Source organism: Rhinoraja longicauda, unplaced genomic scaffold, assembly GCF_053455715.1.
Source record: "Rhinoraja longicauda isolate Sanriku21f unplaced genomic scaffold, sRhiLon1.1 Scf000637, whole genome shotgun sequence".
In the NCBI taxonomy this organism is placed as follows: domain Eukaryota; kingdom Metazoa; phylum Chordata; class Chondrichthyes; order Rajiformes; family Arhynchobatidae; genus Rhinoraja; species Rhinoraja longicauda.
Window position 1 is genome coordinate 26851 of NW_027601853.1, and position 20431 is coordinate 47281.

At 39.8% G+C, this 20431-nt stretch overlaps 1 protein-coding gene across 1 annotated transcript in view; it reads right to left on the minus strand.

The window, feature by feature from the left end:
* Positions 1 to 3554: 3554 nt before the first annotated feature.
* Positions 3555 to 20431, minus strand: part of LOC144591178 (phosphatidate phosphatase LPIN1-like) — a gene marked incomplete at its 5' end in the record, with an annotated part of 36068 nt that continues 19191 nt past the window's right edge. The window contains 4 exons of the mRNA XM_078395467.1: positions 3555 to 5630; positions 11037 to 11140; positions 15356 to 15470; positions 16357 to 16509. Of these exons, the coding sequence (XP_078251593.1) occupies positions 5465 to 5630; positions 11037 to 11140; positions 15356 to 15470; positions 16357 to 16509 (538 nt within the window). The remainder of the gene's footprint in view (positions 5631 to 11036; positions 11141 to 15355; positions 15471 to 16356; positions 16510 to 20431) is intronic.

Sequence of the window (20431 nt, forward strand, 5' to 3'; positions counted from 1 at the left end):
CTCTAATTTTGCACACAAATCTCTTTTATTTCCAAATTGTACAATGCAAGTTTTGATAAATGTGCGGCATAGTGGTGCAGTTAGGAGACCCGCTGCCTCACAGCACCAGAGAACCAGCTTCAATCCTACCCTCGGGTGCTGTCAGTGCGCGGTTCACATATTCTTCCTGTAACCATGTAGTTTTCCTTCAAGTGCTCCGGTTTCCTCCCACATCCCAAAGACGCGCGGGTTGGTTCACTAATTAGCCTCTGTAAATTGCCTGTGTAGATGAGTGGTAGAATGTGAGGGCAATTGATGAGAATGTGGGATTGATGTATGATTAGTGTAAATGGGTGGTTGATGGTTGTTGCAAACCTAGTGGTCTGTTTTTGTGTTGTATCTCTATGACATTAATAGCACCAAAAAACAAACAAAAACGTAATCTATTTTCAAGATGCTGTATATCCTGTTGAAGTGACTACGTAGCATTTCATCTTCCAGCCCAAACTTTCACTCCCACAAAGTTAGATGACTGTGGCTGCATCATTACATGCATCTGCAAAATGCCTCACAGTTGTTTGCTTGGCCACTCTAAAGACACATCCCCAAACCATCACCTGCACCACTTTGAAGGGCAAGATCTGCAGGCAAAGAAAGCACTTACAGCTGCAGGTTCCTCTCATGTTACATGTCATGGTGACTTAGAAGTGTGTGTCCCTGCCCAACAGCACTGTCAGAAATAATTTTGCCATTAGGTGTTCAAGAAGGTGGCTCTTGGGAGCAGTTGGGGATGGGGACTAATTCCTAGCCTTCCCTGGGGTGCACACATCCTAAACAGGACACTTTATTTTACAAATTCATAAAAGTCTACATAATTAAGCCTAGTGGCATATTTTATGAATCAGAAAAGAGGATCAAAATGAAACTGACAATGGTCATTTTGTCCTAATTTATCACAGAAAAAAAGCCTTGTATTTTAATGTAAATGCAAATAACTTAAGTGGTCCAAGCTGAAAGAATGCAATTTATTTTTCTGACCCATCGCTCAGCTCGCTGCATTGTCCAAAGAAGCTGAAAATCCTTGGCTTTGCACTTTTATTTGGCACTAGCTAGTCAGAAGGTGCTTGCCAGAATTACACCACTGAAGACATGGCATCCACATCATATCAGCAGGGAAATAAAAAATGACTGTGACCCTATAGAGGTAGCACATATGCCACTAAATAAAATCCAACAGGATTCCTAAGTCCAGTTTAAAAAAATCAAAGTGAGGTAATCCATTGATAGTAATTATTATAATCTACTGATTTACAACATAATCCTAAATGCTAAATGTCAGTGGCTTTAATACCCACTGCTGTCTCCCAGTTCTTCATCATTGTTTTGGGGCTGGTTATAGGACTGGACATTAAGATTTTGATTGTCTCCTTTTCAACTAAAACATATCTATTGGAATAGTTGGAGTTTCCATCTGACTTCACAATGACACTGTGTACATATGTCAACACTGGCGTATCTTTCAGACAGTACTCAGAGGCCCAATTTGCATAAACCTTGGACCAATACACCTCAACAAGGACCAATAGAGACGTTTTGAGGTACAATCACAAAACTTTAATCCTTTGCCTTTGAATGACTGCATTTTCCCTGCAACATTTTCTCAGCCTCCATTAAAATATTCCAAAACAATAGTTGCCTTTCAAGAGTATATAAAGCTACTTAAGGAAGTAAAGTGGACAGAGGCAGAAAGAAATATCACTGGTGGACAAGATTAAGGAAAATGCCAAAACAAAAGTATGTTTAGGGCACTAGGGTAGCCTCATTAGAGAACAAGAGGCAATCTATGCATGGATGTAGATGAGGTCTTAAATGCTTCTCATCTATATCCACAGTAAGCAGTGACATTATAGTTGGAGAATTCAGTAAGTTTGCAGATGACACAAAACTTGGTGATAATGTTGTACTGAGAAGGTTCACAGGATAAAAGCGAAGATTTGGAAAGATGGTCAGAGTAAAGGCAGGTGGAGTATAATCCTGGTAAGTGCAAGATGATGCATTTTGGGAGGACTATTAAGGGTAGGACAGACTTATCAATGGTAGGGCCTTAGGAATACTGAGCACGAGTTCCCAGTTGACCTGACAGGATCCAATTTGCCTTTCAATGGTATAGTTACGATCTCCCGACCTCCCTCATTGCAGACCTTCCACTTTTTTTAATTTGCACTCTTCATCTGTAAAGCATTCATATTGTAATATTATATTCTTACTCTTTTTTTCTCTTTGCACTACCTGCTGTACTTGTACATGGCTTGATTGTACTCTTGGTATGATTAGACTGAAAGCGAGCAAACTAAGATTTCACTGTATTATGGTACACATGACAAAATAAACCAATGCCAATACCAGATATTTAGCTCAGTCCACTGGATGGTAGCTGATTAATACGACTATTCTGCCATCACACTGTAGACACACTACAACTTTCCTGCATATCGTTTTTTTTTTCCTAAAAGCATGCCCGATATTATTATTTTTTTTAAATAGGGCATTGATACATACTTAAAGGGGCTATCGACTACCTAATGAACCCTGATATTTTAGCTTGAAATTTGCACCCATCATTTGGAAACATTTTGGCCTCCATTTGGCTATATACAAATTTTAAACATTTGGTGATTCGACCTTCGTGGAGAGTAATATTAGGCAGGTATAAAATAGACTCATGGCCTATACCAATAGGTTCTGCTGAGCAAGTTAAATTAAATCCTATTTTGTTTCAAAATGTTACGGCAGTCATAGACCCTCAAGGTGAAAGTAAGACTTAGTTTATTAATACCTTACGACCTAACGGTATGAACCTTAAATTCACCAATTTTAGGTGACTACACCTACACCCCCCCCCCCCCCACCCCACCTTCCATGTGCACAAGGATGTGGCAAATAGTGAAAGGCTTGGATAGAGTGGATGTAGAGAGGATGTTTCTTTGATTCAAAGTTCCAACAACGGTAGAATAACTTATGCCTAAAATAGATCTCACTGAACATTACCATGAATAACAGTGGTGCATAAAAAGTGTTCTTTCATGATCTTAATCTTTAATTATCTATCACTGAGCCATGAATAAATTAGATTCACTGTAGTATGTAGCTATTCAATGAAGTAGGCATATTTGATTTCTCTTGTGCCTCTCCCAGTTCCTTTGCCTATCAATTGAACCCCTTAAATCCTGTCTACTGCCTCACTATTCCTCCTTAAAGATACTCATTTTCATAATTGCTTTTACGAAAAAGTAAAGCTGCATTCATAAATGCCATGCAGCAATCTCAATAAAGTGGTAGAACTGACAATTTAGTTTGTGACTCCAGCCCACAAAAGATCCCTTTCCCTCTGTTTATCCCAAACCTCTTTGCCTCATCATCTTCTCCTCCTTGGGCATATTAAAAACTCATCTCACTTTACCGTGACCTTGTACAAGGCCTTTTAATTTAGAATTCCCCAAACAGTTCCTAAATATAGATTAGCTATAGGTAAAAACTAGTAACAGACACAGTTTTATAGTATAATAATCTGTATTTATTGAAAATTTTATTCATCTCCAGCAACACTGCAATTCAGTACACAGGAGTTGTGATAGTTTTTGTAAATGTAGCAGAACAATAGATTTGAAAACAAAGCTTCAATTATTTATCTTTCATAGAAAGAAAATACCCTCTGCATTATGCTCGGGGCCCAACTTTTCCCATGTTTGTCACAGCTATAAAACCCAGTCATAACCTTGCATGCATCACAAGAACGGTGATTTCCAAATTGTGACAATACTAGGATATATGAAAGAGTATAGGAAATATTCAGATTTTTAATATTATTCTAGAGCTAAGCCAGATGTCATTTGAGGATTCATTTTAAAACTCGCCTCCCCCTTACAAATGATTAAGTAGTTCTATATTGGAGTTCAAAGAGTTCTTAAAATAATCAATGTGGAAAGAGAGTCAGTCAAATTATGTAGCAAGCTCACTGAAAGATTATCCTTTCTAGTTAAGTAAAATTTAAAATTTCTCTCTTTAGACAGCCAAATTTATTTACAGATCTTTAAAATGTGCACACTACTACTTGGGTCTGTTGCTTATTTACTAAACAAGACGGTCGAGTGAATTACATCAACTCCTCCAACCACGTTCCACAGTTCAGCCCTTGGCACAGGCCTGGGAACAAGACCCGTGATTGTATTTTTCCAAGATATTATCCTGAATTACAGGCTGCAATAAGGGCAACAATCCCAAAACACTATCATAAGCTGAATCTATAGCCTTACAGGAAAGATATGTTTAAAGACACACAATGTAGGAAGTGATCAGCAGATTGGATCTGCATCAGTGAAGAGAGAAATAGTGGACATTTCATGACATTGATCTTCATTGGATATCTGACAGTCATCATTTACTGTTTCTCAGATGCCATGGATGTTGCCTGATCTGTTCAGTTTCCATCATTTTTATTTTTATTTCAGATTTCCAGCATCTATACACTCTGCTTTTAGAAAATATAGATCTGTATTACAACTATTTAGCCATAATTACAAACATATTTGCAAGATGTGACCCTGCAATGCATTTAAGACCGTATGAGAAGCACCACCTATTTATTATGTTTTCTGCAGAAAGTTAAACCCTGTGCATTAGTGTATGCAATAACTATTTATAAATTAAAATGCAAAAATCATTTATCCTCATTTTAATCAAGTAACTATCTACCAACGAAATTTACCAGTTTCAATGGACATCCTATGCTGAAGCAGGCTAAAGCCGTCTTCAGCTGCTCCTGCACTTGCTTGTGAAACATTATTCCTGACAAAGTGAATGTACGTAGAGCGGTGGATGAGAAAATTGGTGCAGTTGTAAACCACAGCTTCCAGCTGCAGAACTATAGGCCAGCTGGAGTCACTGCCCTCAGGAGAGGAAAAAGAGGTAGATGTGTGTGGGGGTGGTGGGTGAAAAACATCTGGTGAAGACAAATGATTAAGCTAGTTGAGCTTTCGAAACAATGTTTACTGAAGCATTTTGTGAGCCGGATCAAAAGTAAGTGTCTCAAACTAATTATTAAAAGTGCATTCTATAAATAATCATGGTTTTGTTTGTTGAGAAAAATAAATAGTAAATTTGAGTGAAACACTGTTTTTTCCACAATGATAAATGAGGAGAATGATCTTAAAGTAAATGTGATAGCAATAGATCAGATGGTACAAAAATGTCAGTAACATAAATGACTTTTTTACAAAATAAAAACTGGTATTTAAGATGCAACTCATCTCCAAACGACTTCACTCTGCAAGATTCTTAACAACTAATGGAGTAAAATGCTCAGTGACAGCAAAGGAACTTTCCTGCTTCCATAAAGCCAGGGAAAGAGGAAATGACAGCATAAAACAGTGAGAACATGTTGCCTGCCTGCCTGCCTTTAAGCTACAAAAACCAATTCATGATGCTTTCATGTTGAACTCGAGGAAGCTTGAAGGTCCCGGCTTTCCACAGCAGGTAGCTGCTCTCTCCAGTATGTGAATTGGCTGTAGATGTCCGAACAAGGAAAGTCAGAGGAATGTTCTCTCTTCAGTAGAGGGAACACGTGGTCAACTATTTCACTCAGCCTTACATAACTGGAAAACACATAGTTCTGCATGAGAAATTGAATGCATTACAGCCCTACATACATTTACAAGCAGGAGAATTATGTACGTATTCTCAAACACATTCTTAATATGCAACGTTATATCCCAATTGATGTGTCCCATGGCTCAGTAAAATCCAACAGGAAAATATATCCGCAATTGCTTATCTGACAGCAATTTAGTTTTGTACTTAACTTCTGAAGTTTCACCACTTAAGACAATGAAATTGAAGAACCACATCTGCCACAATATTGTACAGTTTTATTAATCAAGGACAAATTTCCACGTAGATGCCTTCATTTGTGCTGGATGTATCTGTTAAAGGATTTGTGGTCAGTTAACTAGTACTGGAAGTATGAAACTCCAAAATGACATTGTCAAAGTTTTCCTTGTGTTCTGAGAACAGCACATGAGGATATTGTTGTTCTTATTCAGGAAAAAAACAAGGTAACTCAGAGTGACAGATGGCAGCATAGGAGGCATAACGACAAAATGGGTAGGGTGGGGTCAATAAGACAGCAAAGGGATAACACAGTTTTGTGGTACAGCGAGATATATATTTGTAGGTATGTAAATTGCCTTACTAGAGAAGGGATGGCATTGGATCAAATCACCGGGAATGTACCCAGGTAAGTGCTTGATGTGCCAGTGGAAGATGTGATAGTTAAGAGGAGAGGTAGTAGCCAAAACCCAAAGTTACAAAGTAAGTATGGAAAGAGATATGGATGTCTGGAAATTAAGGTCCTTATTTGGGGGAAGGAAAATTTCAATGCCATACAACATGAACTGGTAACGGTAGACTGGGAGTCATTTAAAAGTGAAAGAGATCAAATTCAAGGCCAATGCATTCCATGAGGGTAAAAGGCAGGGACAGCAATGCCAAGGAACCCTGAATATCAAGGGTTGGATGAAGAATAAAGAGAAAACAAATAGCAAGCATAGAGAACCAAAAATTGGTAAGACACAACAGGAAGATAGAAAGTATAAATAAATTGGAAGGCAAAGAGGCACCATGAAAAATAACTAAGAAGACATGGTTAAGAAAATTCCCAAAGCATTTTATGTATATTAGATAAACAAGGGGAGCAAAGGATCAACCTGAATGAAGCTAGGGCATGCTCGGAAGACCTGGCATGAATGTTTTCCATCTGTATTCAGTTAGGAGGAGGACATTTAATTTGGAGAATTCAGGGAGGGGAATAGTGAAATTCCACAACTATTCTCATTAAAAAGAAAAGAGATTACAGATATACATTGGTTTACTGCTGAACAAATCTCAGGGTCTGATGAGATGTCTCTGGCTGCTAAGAGAAGCAAAGGGAAGGCTGGGGCCCTGGCAGAGATTCTTAAATTTTCACTGTCCAAGAAGCGGTGTCAGATGACTTGCATGACAACAACTGTGATGCTTTTATTCAAAAACAGGTGGGATAAATCAGGTAAATACAGGCTTGCAACTCTGTTTGTGGTAGGGGAATTATTGGAAAAGGTGAGGGATAGGATTGATCTACATACAGAAAGACAGGGATAAATCAGATAGCATAACTTTGCTTGGGAAATATCATGTCTATCCAATTTGATTGAATTTTTTCGAAGAGACGATGAAGATGAAGGTAATGCAGTTTTTTGTAGTGCACTTAAATTCAGCTAGAATTTGACAGGATCACACTTGGGAGACTGGACCAAGTGATTGAGCCAATAAGATTCAAAGCAAGTTAACATTGTATCCAAAAATCACCTTGTAATCAAAGACAGGTGATAGTGGTAGACTATTTTTGTGATTGGAAGCCTGTGTCTCTTGGTCTAACGCAGGAGAGTCAATGCCAGCAACCTTACTGTTTGTGATACAAAGGAGGTATGATCACAAGTGGGAGATGCAGAAGGATAGGGTTATTGTAACTGGGAATTTCAAGCTCATTTGTATTAACTGGTTTGCCTTAAAGTTAATGGCACGGAATTTTTGACATGCGCCCTGGGGAGTTTTCTGATGCAGTATGTAGATAGACCAATGATCTACATTGCTGGACCTTGCCTTGGAGAAAGTAACTGGTCAAGTGGAGGGAGTGACAATGCAGGATCATTTTGGAGATAGTGAGCCTAACTTTGAATATTTTAACGTGCTTATGGAAAAGGACGAGGATGGACTACAAATAAAGGTCTTAATTGGGGAGGCCAATTTCATTAACACAAGGTAGATTGGAAGCATCTGCTTGCAGGTAAATCCACTATTGCACAGTGGAAAGCATTCAAAGGAGAAATAACAAGATTTCAAGGTCAACATGTTCTTGTAATGGTAAAAGCCAAGGGTAATGAAAATAGGGAACTATAGATCAAGTGATTTTGAGCATTAGACAAAGAAGCAAAAGAAAGCTTATGATGGGGAGAAGGAACCAATGACAGGGGAGGTGCTTATAAAGGAAATTAGGAAGGTAAAGAGGAGTCACGAGTAATCACTGATAGACTGGATTATTAAGGCAAATCTGAAGGTTTTCCTTAAGTATAATGAGAACAAAAGAGGAACCAGAGAAAAACTAAGGGCCATGAGGGACAATCTGTGCTTGGAGCCAGAAGATATAGATGAGGTCCTAAATGAATATTTTACACTGGTATGCAAAAGGATGTAGACTTCATAGTTGGTGAAATCTGTGTAGTATGTGAAGTTCCAGTGCTGGTCTGCATAAATAAACCAGGTGGGTTTATTTTTTGCCAAGTTGCTATAGGAGGCAAGGAAAGAGATTATGGGGTTCTGGCTGTGATTTTTAAAGCTTCCTTGGACACAAGTGTGGTACCAGATGAGGAGGTCAGTAAACATATCATATCATCATATCATATATATACAGCCGGAAACAGGCCTTTTCGGCCCTCCAAGTCCGTGCCGCCCAGTGATCCCCGCACATTAACACTATCCTACACCCACTAGGGACAATTTTCACATTTACCCAGCCAATTAACCTACATACCTGTACGTCTTTGGAGTGTGGGAGGAAACCGAAGCTCTCGGAGAAAACCCACGCAGGTCACGGGGAGAACGTACAAACTCCTTACAGTGCAGCACCCGTAGTCAGGATCAAACCTGAGTCTCCGGCGCTGCATTCGCTGTAAAGCAGCAACTCTACCGCTGCGCTAATGATCCTTCTTTTTAAGAATGGCAGCAGGAAAAAGCATGGTAACTTCGGAGCCTAACATTAGTGGTGGGGAAGATATTGGAAAAAAATTCAGTGGAAGAGAATTTACGATCTGAGAATTTATTGGAAAAGCAGGAACAAATTATAGGCAGTAAACTTGGCTTTGTCAAGGGCAGATTTTATCTGGCCAATTTGACAGAGTCTCTAAACTAAACTGAAGATTTAGTATTGACACAAAGCGTATTGATGAGGACAGGGCAATAGATGTGACTTAGATGGACTTTAATAATGCCTTTGAACAGTCTCATGTGGGAGACAGGTTCAAAAGGACCTATGGATCTAGAGCAAGTCTGCAAACTCAAAACAAATCTGGCTTTGCAGTAGGGGGATGAAAGGTAATGGTAGAAGCTTGTTTTGCGATTGGATGCCTGTGACCAGTGGTGTTCCACAAGAATTAGTTAACTTTTGGGATCTTTGGTACGTGTAATGTATCTGAATGACTTGCATGTGGATAGGAGAGGCAAGATCAGTACATTCGCAGATGACACAAAGATTCGCAGAGTTGTTGATAGTGAAAAGTAGTCTTGGGCTGCAGAGTGATATGGATGTGTTGGTGAAATGGTCTGAAAAATGGCAGATGGAGTTTAATCCAGAAAAACACAAGTTGATGCATTTTAGGAGCACTAATGTGGCTAGTACATACACCATGAATGGTAATGTTTTAGAGAATATTGAGGAAGGAGGGGCTTAGGAGTACAGGTTCATAGATCCTTGAAGGTGGCAAAATAGAGAGAGAGAGGGGGTGCTCAGAAAGACATATAGGACAAACTTCTATATTCAGTGCCCCATATATTAGTCGGGGCATTGAATAATGAAGTAGGGAGATTTTATTTGAGCTTCATAAAACCTTGGTCAGACCTCAGCTGCATATATTTCTGGTCACTAAGGTATAGGAAGAACGAGAAAGTGCTGGAGGCTGGACAGACGATTCACCAGTATGTTGCCTGGGGTAGAGCAGTTCAGTTGTGGGGAGAGATTGACGAGAGGCTCCCCTGGACTAGAAATGGTTAAGAGGTACACGATTAAGCTGTGCAAAATTATGACAGATATATAGATGGAATAGATTACAGGAAACCTTTCCTTTGGAGATAGAAAAAAAACTAGAGGACATAATTTAGGGTAAGGGATAAGAGATATGGGGGGATCTTATTTACTTAGTGAGTGGTAGGAATCTGGTGTGCACTGCTTGAAAGACAGATGGAAGCTAGGTCACTGACAACATTTAAGTGTCTAGGTGAGTACTTGAATCCCCCCTCATTGTATGATTAAATGTCACGGAAATTGGTGGTTTGTGATTGTGGGGTGAGTAGTCTTAGACTAAAGAACAATAATTGGTTAGTTGGTAAGATGGGCAGAGCAATGGCAGAGGAGTTTAATCCTGGCAAGTGTAAAATTATGTGTTTTGGGAGAACGAAAAAAGATAGGATATACACGTTGAATGGAAAGGCCCTTGGCAGTATTGAGGATCAGAATGACCTAGCCCAATACAGGCCCAAAGATCCCTGAAGGTGGCAGCACAGTTAGCAAACAGGATACTTGCCTTCATTAAGTGGGCCAAGAATACAAGTGCAACTTTATAAATTGTTGTTTAGACCGCAGCTGGAATATTGTGTGCAATTCTGATCCCCACAGTATAGGAAGGGTGTGATTAAACTGGAGAGGATGCAGAGATTCACAAGGATGTGCTTGGGATGGTATATTTCAGTTAAGAAGATAGGCTGGGTGCAGAGAGGGCTGAGGGGGAAGCTGATGATAGGAATAGACAGCCCGGATTATGAAAAACTTTTCCACACAGCCGAGCTGTTTAAAACAAGATTATTTGGGAACCATTTTCTTTCCCACCCAGGGTTAATTTGTACTGGAACCCAATGTCTGAGGGGGATGGTGGGGGGGTGTTGAGGCAGAGAAATTTCCAATATTTAAGTATCTAGACGAGCACTTGAATTGCCACGGCAAAACAGGCTACGATCCAAGTGCAGGTAAATTGGATTAGTACGGATGGGTGGTGGATAAACAGTAGGGGTGTATTGGCCCAAAGGGGCCGATTCAGTGTTGTACAACTATAAAAACAAAACCTAAGGCCAGAGATAATACTTCCAAGCAACAAGAAATGCATTAAATGCACCTAATTCCACGCTAAGCATTGTATTGAAGTAAATTCTGAGAAAACAAGATATGCCTCTAACAATTTAGGAAATGAAGGTGTACTCACGATGAAACATTGGTCTTTGCATGTTCCTGTATTAGTTCACCTTTAGGATTGACTGTAAAAATTCTGTTGATCGGGACACCAACTTGTTTATAAGAGTAAACATCCTGAAAGAAGGGGAAAAAACAATGTTTACAGTGTCAGATCATATATAATGTAATCTACTATACATCTGAAACAATTCAGAAATAGATAATGTTTCTGGTAATTTTTAATACTCGTGGGAAGTTATTCATTCAGAACAGTCTGTGGGTTGGGCTGGAGTATGAAATGATTTTACAAATAGGTGTGATAAGTAATAGACTTAAAACAAAATCTGAAGCATTTATCCACTAATAAGGCACGAAGGCTTGACCAATATCCAAACAATTAAAAAAAAATAGTTATCCCTCAAGATACTGAGGGGATGTTCTCAAAACTAAATTAGTCGCAGAGAGCATCTAGCTACCACTGTAAACAATTGGGAGCATTCCAATTGTTTATGGTGGTAGCTAGATGCTCTCACTTCTACTAGAGTCATGTTCCTTCCTTGGCACTTGTCTTTGGAGAGGAAAGCAAGTCTATTAGTGATGGGTTGATTCAGAACAGGCAAAGCCGCCTAGCACACTGCACAAATGCTTCAGCATTTAGCCCAGCACCTGGTACACACAATTAAAAACTGTGTGAACAACACCTCGGTAAGGAATCTCACCCATCATTCTCACTGCTTAAATAAGCAGCAACTGCATATTTTTAGATGCTGGGAATCCCTAAAGATTTTTGTGTTTTTTTTAAAATTGAGATTACAAATTTTATACATTTATAAACTTGCAAAGGAATTTGTAGAAAAGCTGCTGACTGATGATTTGCCATGCAAGAATCATTATGAATACAGCAGGCAATCAAAAAATTAAGATGGAAATTAAAAAGTCTATTTTAAGGTATTACCAAAAAAAAAAGGCAAACGATTAGGTCTGAAATACTCTACCGAGGCAGCATTCCACAAATTTTCTCTGGAAATTGAACCTCATCTTCAATTCAAATACTTGAGTTGCTGATATAAAAGATAGCCAATTCTATGATGAATCTACACTCATATATGGTAACCAAAGTAGAAAGATACATTTCTCAATTGAGCCTTTTGACCAAATTATACCGACTGTGGTTGGGGCAGTCAGCATTCAGCCATTCAAAATGAAGTCAGTCTAGGATTTTTGTGCAAGAGCTGCAAGTCTGGGACTTGCTACCAAATTTGATGGTCCAATTGTGTCCGTGCTGTTATTTGCTGAAACCCAGAGTCCAACAGAGGGGAAGTCTAGATGGGATTTTAGAGCACCACCTGGTAAAAACAGCTGCCCAGACACCTGGCACAGGTCAAACCCAATGTATTGTCTGAGACACCATTGATTACCAAAGCTGTTCAAGCACTGCAGATCTGGAGACAGAGGCAGGCATCTTTTAAAAATTCAGTACACACAAATCTCTGAATTATTTAATGTCCCAACGTCAGAGACAGTAAAATCAGTGACAATTTGGCAGAAGGTGGCGTGGGGCTGCCTTTGCACCATACCACCCAAGGCCCAGTTGCTGAAACACAAATGACCATTGCCATTTATTTAGATGAAGGAATCAAATCCAAGTTTATTTACAGTATAGTTAAATGGGAAAATAAACAACAAGGAAAATGAAAAGAGTCTACAAAAATATGGAGGCAGTTTAAAGCAGTAGGCAAAGATTTAAAGTATAGAACGAAAAAATGTGATACACACTTTGGTGTGAAAAGTAAATGCAAAGAAGTTAGTGACATGGCAGTACTGATTTAAGTTCTTGTCAAACAAGCCTGACTCGGTGTCCAACATATTTATCTGTCTTTCTTGCAATGTTGCACTTAGAGTCAAATCATGCAGCACGGAAACAGGCTCATCACCCCAACTCCTTCATGCTAAGCAAGATGCCCATATACACTGGCCGCAATTTCCTGCATTTGTCTCATATATCCCTCTAAACCTTTCCTATGTACCTATCCAAATCCTTTTTAAATGTTATTGTACCTGCCTTAACTACTTCGTCTGGCATCTCGTTCCATACACGTATCTCCCGCTTTATGGAAAAACTGCCTCTCAAGCTCCAATTAGACCTTTCCCTTCTCACCTTAAACCTAATCTCTCTAGTTCCCCAATCATAGAAAAAAAAAACATAGAAGGAAGCTGAGGAAAACAAAAGTAACCCAAATATGGAAAGGGGTGGTGGACACTAATCCAATCTAAAAAAGGAGATATGAAATCATTATAATCTTTTTTGACTCCATCAAGAGGATCTGTGAGGAATCCTTCTCAAATTTGGTTGCTCAAAGCTTCCTTAAGAAAGTGTGACCTTCTCACCTACTGGCTGAAATCTCTGGCCAATGACCATTCCACATCTGGGATGGTACTGAGAATCTTGGGCCCCTTTGTTAGAAGCCCAGCGAGAAACCCTGATGTACTGCCTAGGAAAATAAAAAGGAAGAAAGCCTAGCCTCATCTGAGAGAAATATGGATAAGTGCCAACTTAAAGTAATGGACCAAAAGCTAGAAAGTGTACTTTTTTAGGCCAGGAAGCTGGTGATGGACGGTATGTGCTGTCAACTTACAAAATTCTGTGCAATTAGAGATATCAGAATGTTTTTATGTACAAAGCACATCAACCAATAAGAAAAGGAAATGGAGCATTGCCCTTTATGGCAAAGAGGGAGTAAGGAAGAGCAAATTGGTTTTGCTGCTCTTTTTACTTTCTTATGACTTGAAACATGGTTAGAGACACTGTTATTGGATCAAAGTACTATCCTTGGCAGTTAAACGGAGATCATGCTGCCAAACCCTTCCAGTTTACGCTTCAGTTTCATGTCACCAGTGATTTATCAGTATGACCCACGTACACTACGTCCCGCATAAGCACGAAAAGGAGATGGCAAAGATGAGAGTCCAACCAACAACCACTTAACTTGTTTGGCCTCGACAGCAGCAGGCCCCTAAAAAGCAGCCTAACTCTTTATATGGCTGACTAGGAAATTCTAGCAATGCCAGATCTAGATCCTGGCCTCACTTTTGTGCTGAACTTTGATTTCTGATGGAGTCAATGATGAACATCTATTGAAACAGCTGCACAAATTCTGCCTCAAATGTCAAGCATCACTTGGGTAAGCAGAATGTTTGCTCTGTTAAATACATACAGAGTACGGATGAGAAATTGGCATTCAGGCCATCAAGAATTCTGCTTTCATCATACTACCAACCAACAGCAAAACTATTCATTCATTTTATCTGCCGTAAAATTACACACAAAATAAATTTCTTCTTATGCAGCCTAGATAATACCACCAGCAAATGAAGATGCAGTTGACGGAGGTATGTTGGGCAGACAGAGAAAGATGATGATAAAATAAATACATCCCATGTGCTATCTATTCATCGTGTATCAACTGTTCATCAAGATTTCATCAGGAACAGGGATAGACTCCTGGAATCTACTGTAGGCCATATTTTCTCAACTGCCTTTCCTTGCAATTTGTCAAATTTTCCAAATTACCCTCAACCTTTCCTGTGCGACTAAATCAATTCACACTTGCGCTGGAGATTTTTGTTTCTATACTTGTCTGTTATAACCAGTGCCTGCTTTGTGTCATCACCCATAATCACTTAAACACACCTGCCCTCGAATCCGGACCAAAACTCTTCCTGTCCCTTCCTCTCTCCCATCCCAACCCACATTTGCTTAAAAGTACTTTCCAGTTCTGACAAAAGGTTGGGCCTCTCTGCAGCTGTCAACCAACCTTCTGGGTGTTCCCTTCATTTATTACTTACTTTTCTGTGTTTCCTTTCTGTCCAATTTATCATCTCTGACCCTCCCCTTCTCCTTACATCTCTGGAGGGGGCTAGTTATTATGAATGGGATATTGAGACAATTCGAAAGCCTTACCAAATTTTGAAAAATATCTGCTGAAATGAAGTGATTTGAAATGAAAAAACTACACAAGTTCACTCATTAATCACAATTAAATTCCAACCTATTTTGAAAGATTTTGTTTTACACATTTGCACTGCTTTAAGAATCTTAGCAACTAAAAAATCATTCCTCTGGCGTAAAAGACCGAAGAGCAGCAATGAAGGTGCAATAGCTGGTAAATTCAATGAAAGAGTGCTTGAACTTGCAGAAATAGCATTCCAAGTAACATTTTCACTAAAATAAATAATTTTGCTTTTAAAGGACAGCATCTCGAATGTGCATGAGAGTACTGACTGATTACAATTCTACATTCTGGCATGCTTCATGTGGTCATGGTCCTCACAGGGTAGGGTTTGACTTACATTCGATCGGTTTCCAAAGGCAGCAAAGAAGGGCTCTTTATTTGGATAAAAGAGGTTCCTGATGTCTGTTAGGCATTGAATCTTGAACTTTTCAGGCTTCTTTTCAATTACTTCTCTAAAATTAAAAACAAATACATATGTTATTTACTTGGCATGACAGATCAAGGCTGCCTTTCATAAAAAGATACTGCTATCTTTTGTGAAGAAACCGCATGTGTTTTAATATTTTGGATTCTATAGACAGTATCATTTAGGGGACTTAATGCACATATTTTTAGTTTATTCATGTAATTCTGTTCAGAAGGATTCAGATTTCTAGCACTCGTCTGAAAGAAATCTTAAAATGTTAACTGTAAGCAAGATAGTAGTAATACAGATCCACCATCAATTTTCTGGCAGCCTTGGTTCCAGAGCCTTTCTGGATTATTTATTTTGCCAGACCAATTGAGGTCACAGCCTCTGAGAGGAGTCCAACGGTACCAGAACAGTCTGCCTAAGCGCCGAGATATCGGAAGTCGGCTATGGGAATGGATCTGCTGCCTGCGGCCGGGCCAGAGTTCCAGAGCCTCGGCCACAAGGAGCAAATTCGACCCACCGATCAGCCGCAGGTCTGTTATGGGAACGGGTCTGCCGGCTTCGGCAGCAGGGGGCAGATTCGGCCAGCAGATCGGCGCGGAAGTCCCGATTAGGTCAAGATTGGCTGCCTCAGCCGGCTCAGGTGCCACATTTTCAGGGAGACTTCCTGGGGGGGGGGGGGGGGGGGGGAGTTTCAAGCGCGCTTTCATAATTTTGTCTGGATTAAAGGGGGCACCACCGGACCACCAGTTTCCAGAAAATCAGTAGTGGACCTGTATTAACAAGTAGTGGCTATATCTTTGGAGCACAATAGAGAAAAAAAATCTACATTATCTTTACATTCGGGCTTGATCATAGATGATGCCAGAATTTTCATTATGAAAGAATATGAAAAACAAAACTAAAAGCAATAAATGTTATGTTACCTGTGCAATGCTGAGAATACACTACTGGGACATAGCAGTAAAGGGCCTTTTGGCAAGACTGTTCCCTTTTCATTAACCCAGTGCAAATATCCACGTGTCATATCAGCCATCCCAATGGCACGCGCTGAGCAATACAGGAACTTGTACCCATTTCTGCAGAAAAATTAAAACAATATGTTCAGCCACTTGTATTCTCTTCATTTTCCAGGCTTTGAACATCATGCCACTGAATAAACAGTAACAATCACGATCATGGCCTTGTGCACATACGATATATCATTATTTTAAACTAAGATAACCCTCAATATTTCTGCAAGAACAGCAAGTTCAGGAATGTCATCCAGGGTCTTGTTCATGACTGGCACAATTAGAGTTGAGTGCAATTGAAAAAAGGGACTATTTAGCTGAAATCTATGAATATTGAGATGAATCGCTTGGGTTTATGCTAAATACAAATAAATCATTCCAAAAGACATTTCATATAAAATATACTAATATGCTCGCTTATCCATTACACTCTAATATTGCCCCATTTTGCATATAGCTGAGAGTGAGAAAATAAAGAAAATGATTTTTTTTATGAGTTATAGTGCATATCAAGAGGCAGTCTCCTGTAGTTTTGTGGCCAGCACAATCTCACGGGAGCTTATAACAAATGTTATTGTAAAATATTTCAGTTATGGTCAATATAAAAGGTGCTGGAGGAACTCAGAAGGTCAAGCGGCATCTGGGGAGGCAATGGACAAGCCACATTTCGGGTTGGTTCCCCTCTTCAGGCTGATTGTAGAGGGGAAGAAAGCTGGAAAAGAGTTGGGTACAGGACAAAGCCTGGCAGGTGATAGGTGGATTCAGATGGGATGGGGGGATGTTGATTGGCAGATGGGTGGAGTAAGTGACAAAGGCTTGAGGTGTAAAGGCGCTAAAAATGTGTCAGATAAGGAGAGAGAGAAGTGAAATTTAATGCCAGTAGACAAAATGTGGGTAGTAGGGCACGGGAGAGGAAAAAAAGGGGGTAATCAAAGGGAAATTAGAAACAAGAATGGAAAATGAGTGCACGAAAGTGGAAGGCAGAAAGGTGACTGGAGATGTGGGAGATAGCAGGGGAAATAGGAGTCCATTGGGGCATGGGGGAGAGGGGTTTGGTGGAGGTGAGAGGGTGGGGGTATTGCCTCTGGACCAGGGGGGCCCGGGGATGTGGGTAGGAAATAACCATGCAGTAGATTGGGAGGGCAAAATCCATCTGTTTCTCTCAGAGCCCGCTATTGTAAATTTATTAATTTCAAAGAGGTAGATTCTCATGTTACACTGTCCAGGAAAAGTGCATTTACATTTTCCTAATGCCCTCGTGCATTATTTTAACTAAACCTCTGCTGCCATAATTCCTACTCTGCGGAAGACTATGACAGGGAAAGTTTGATTTATCTACTTGCTGTTCACTTAATTTATAATGCAGATATAGGATGACATTCGAAGCCTAAGGTCACCACAAACAGAATTAAATAATCCTCTTTATTCATGACTTCAAAATATTTCTTCAACTATGACTTTCACAGAACATTCTAATTTCCTGTTCTGATGTTTTGACTGGAGAATGCTTACCTTGAGAGAACTTAATCGTATTTTGTCCTTTGTGGACAAATGTTTTATTTCCCACAACTGCCCTCTTTCACCACGAGGAATTCAAATACAGAAACGTTATTGTTTCAACAGGAAACGTGATTAAGTTACTTTGACGACATTTACTATTTGTGCTTTAAATCTGCAGTATTAAAGAATTTATCTTTTCCTCCGCATTCATCTCAAGGTACAGTCCCAGACATCAGATTTTGTGAATCTCTCTCTCTAATTTCCTATCTTCAGAAAGAGCCCTACAAATTTGGCATAGCGAGCTGGAGAGAGCTGCTTAACAAAATGATCCAATTGTGTATGGCATTACATCTACTTCTTAACCAGTTCACTGGAGATCAAGAGCAACTTGCTTCAACTCTGTTTCAATGGGCTCTGATGAAACCATGAGGTGTCCAAAGGCACAGTTAAGTGGATAGTTTGACATGGTGCAGCACCCACAGTTTATACATCATTTGTTTGTTTACCAAATGTATGGATGCAAGGATCTCAATATCATCTGACATCCTTCTCCATCACTGATCAGTAATAGGCTCCAAATTCCCAAATGTCAGTGGGCATGCTACATCTATTAACATGTAAACATCTTTCAATTTTCCCCCACCAAACAGGGCATCTCTTCCCATGAGGGGATTTTGAAGGTGCTGTTTCAGTAGTCTAGTGTTGGCCACGGGAACATCTGGAAGCCTCGACATGGGTCGAGTCTCCCTGCCCGAGGAAAAATTCAACACATTGATTCCTGGTATAATAGGTTTATCAAAGGAGGACAGATTAAGCCAGTACTGTCTGAAATTGAGAAGTTGGCTCATTGAAACTCACAAATTCTTAATGTGCCTGACAGGATACATGCAGTGCTGTCATTTGCCGTACTGTGATGTCCAGAATTAGAGGCCTCCGTCTCAAACATAGACATTAACCATTCAGGACAAGTTGAAAAGTAATTTCCTCACCCAGAGCCCAGTAAATGATTGCAATTTTTAGTAAGCCTGCAGAGGCTCCATTCCTGTGTATATTCAAGTCCGAAATCAATACATTTTTTAGATGCTAAGGAAACAAAGGGAGGAGTTGGTTCAACCAAGTGGTTCTCAGGTATGATGAGCCATGATTTTAGTGGAGCAATCATGAGGTGCTGGACAACCTACTCCTGGTTCTATGTTATGTTCTAGACAGTATTATGTTCCTCATCTCAGTGAGCAGGAATATAAAATAACCGGCATGAACATATGTACGGCATATAATTTTGATGCAAAATATGATCAGAGCATTTCTTTCTCCTGAGAAATTGCAATTAGATTTTTCACTTTCAGAATTCAGCATGGAGACAAATTCTGGAGGTCCACTCATGGCCCATACAATGGTGATCAATTATCCCTGTCAACCACAGTGGTTGACTACAGAACCAGGCAAAGCAGATCCTCGGTAGTCATTGGGGCCAAATGATGTGAATTTTCCATCAACCTTTTAAATTTGTTGGGAGATTCAATCTTCCAGTGGATAAACCAACAGAGTAATGGCAATAAATCTCTCTCTCTAAATTCATTAACATTTCGCAAATTAAAAACTGAACTGAACTGAAGAATATTACTCCGGCAGTGATAGCACTCGCACAAGTTAGGATGTCATTAGTTGTTGTGGATATTAGTCCCACTCCGTGTACTCATAGCACCAGAAACAGACCGATTTCCATGTTCAAGGGCAGATAAAACATCCCATTGTCCTTGTAGAATAACATAGCAAGGGAGATTTAATAATGCTATGATTAACAAATGCATCTCAACAAATCACCCAACAATGTACTTTAACTGCCCTTTTGTGAGTCCTTGGTGTGCAAAATGGTTGCTTCATTTGTCTTCATATCAGTGAATGCACATTAAAACACTTAATTGTCTTGCATGGTAGAACACCCAGCAAATGTGAAGGGAACTACCAGCACGCAGGTTTATTCTTTTTTTAAATGGTAAGCATTGTTAAGAAAAAGGAACTGTCCTATTTATTTAAGTTCTGATGAAAATTTAGTGAATTTTACTCCCTCTTTACATTGGCTGCCTGACACTATGCCTCCAGATATTCTGTTTTTATTTCTATCGGTGCCACTGGTTCACAAACACCCAATTTTTGGAGATACCGCACATGCCAACGAGTGGAATGGATGGGGAAGGATTTGCCAGTTACTGCAGTGCTGCAGACATTTTCTGCATGGTGGAAAAGGGTAATCTGTGTGCCTTCTACTCCAAGACCCCCCCCCACCCCCCCTCTCACCCACGCCAAAACAATCAGGGGTTGGGTCCAGCCAGTCAAGCAGAGCTGACAGCGCAAGGCAGACTCCCTCACTCACTGAGTGGGTGAGGACAGCTGGCAGCCATTCTTCTCGACCCTGCTTGCTCTCTCACAGCTGTTTGAGATTCTGTCACAGACAGACTTTTGGTTCTTTTCAAACATGAAATCTTCA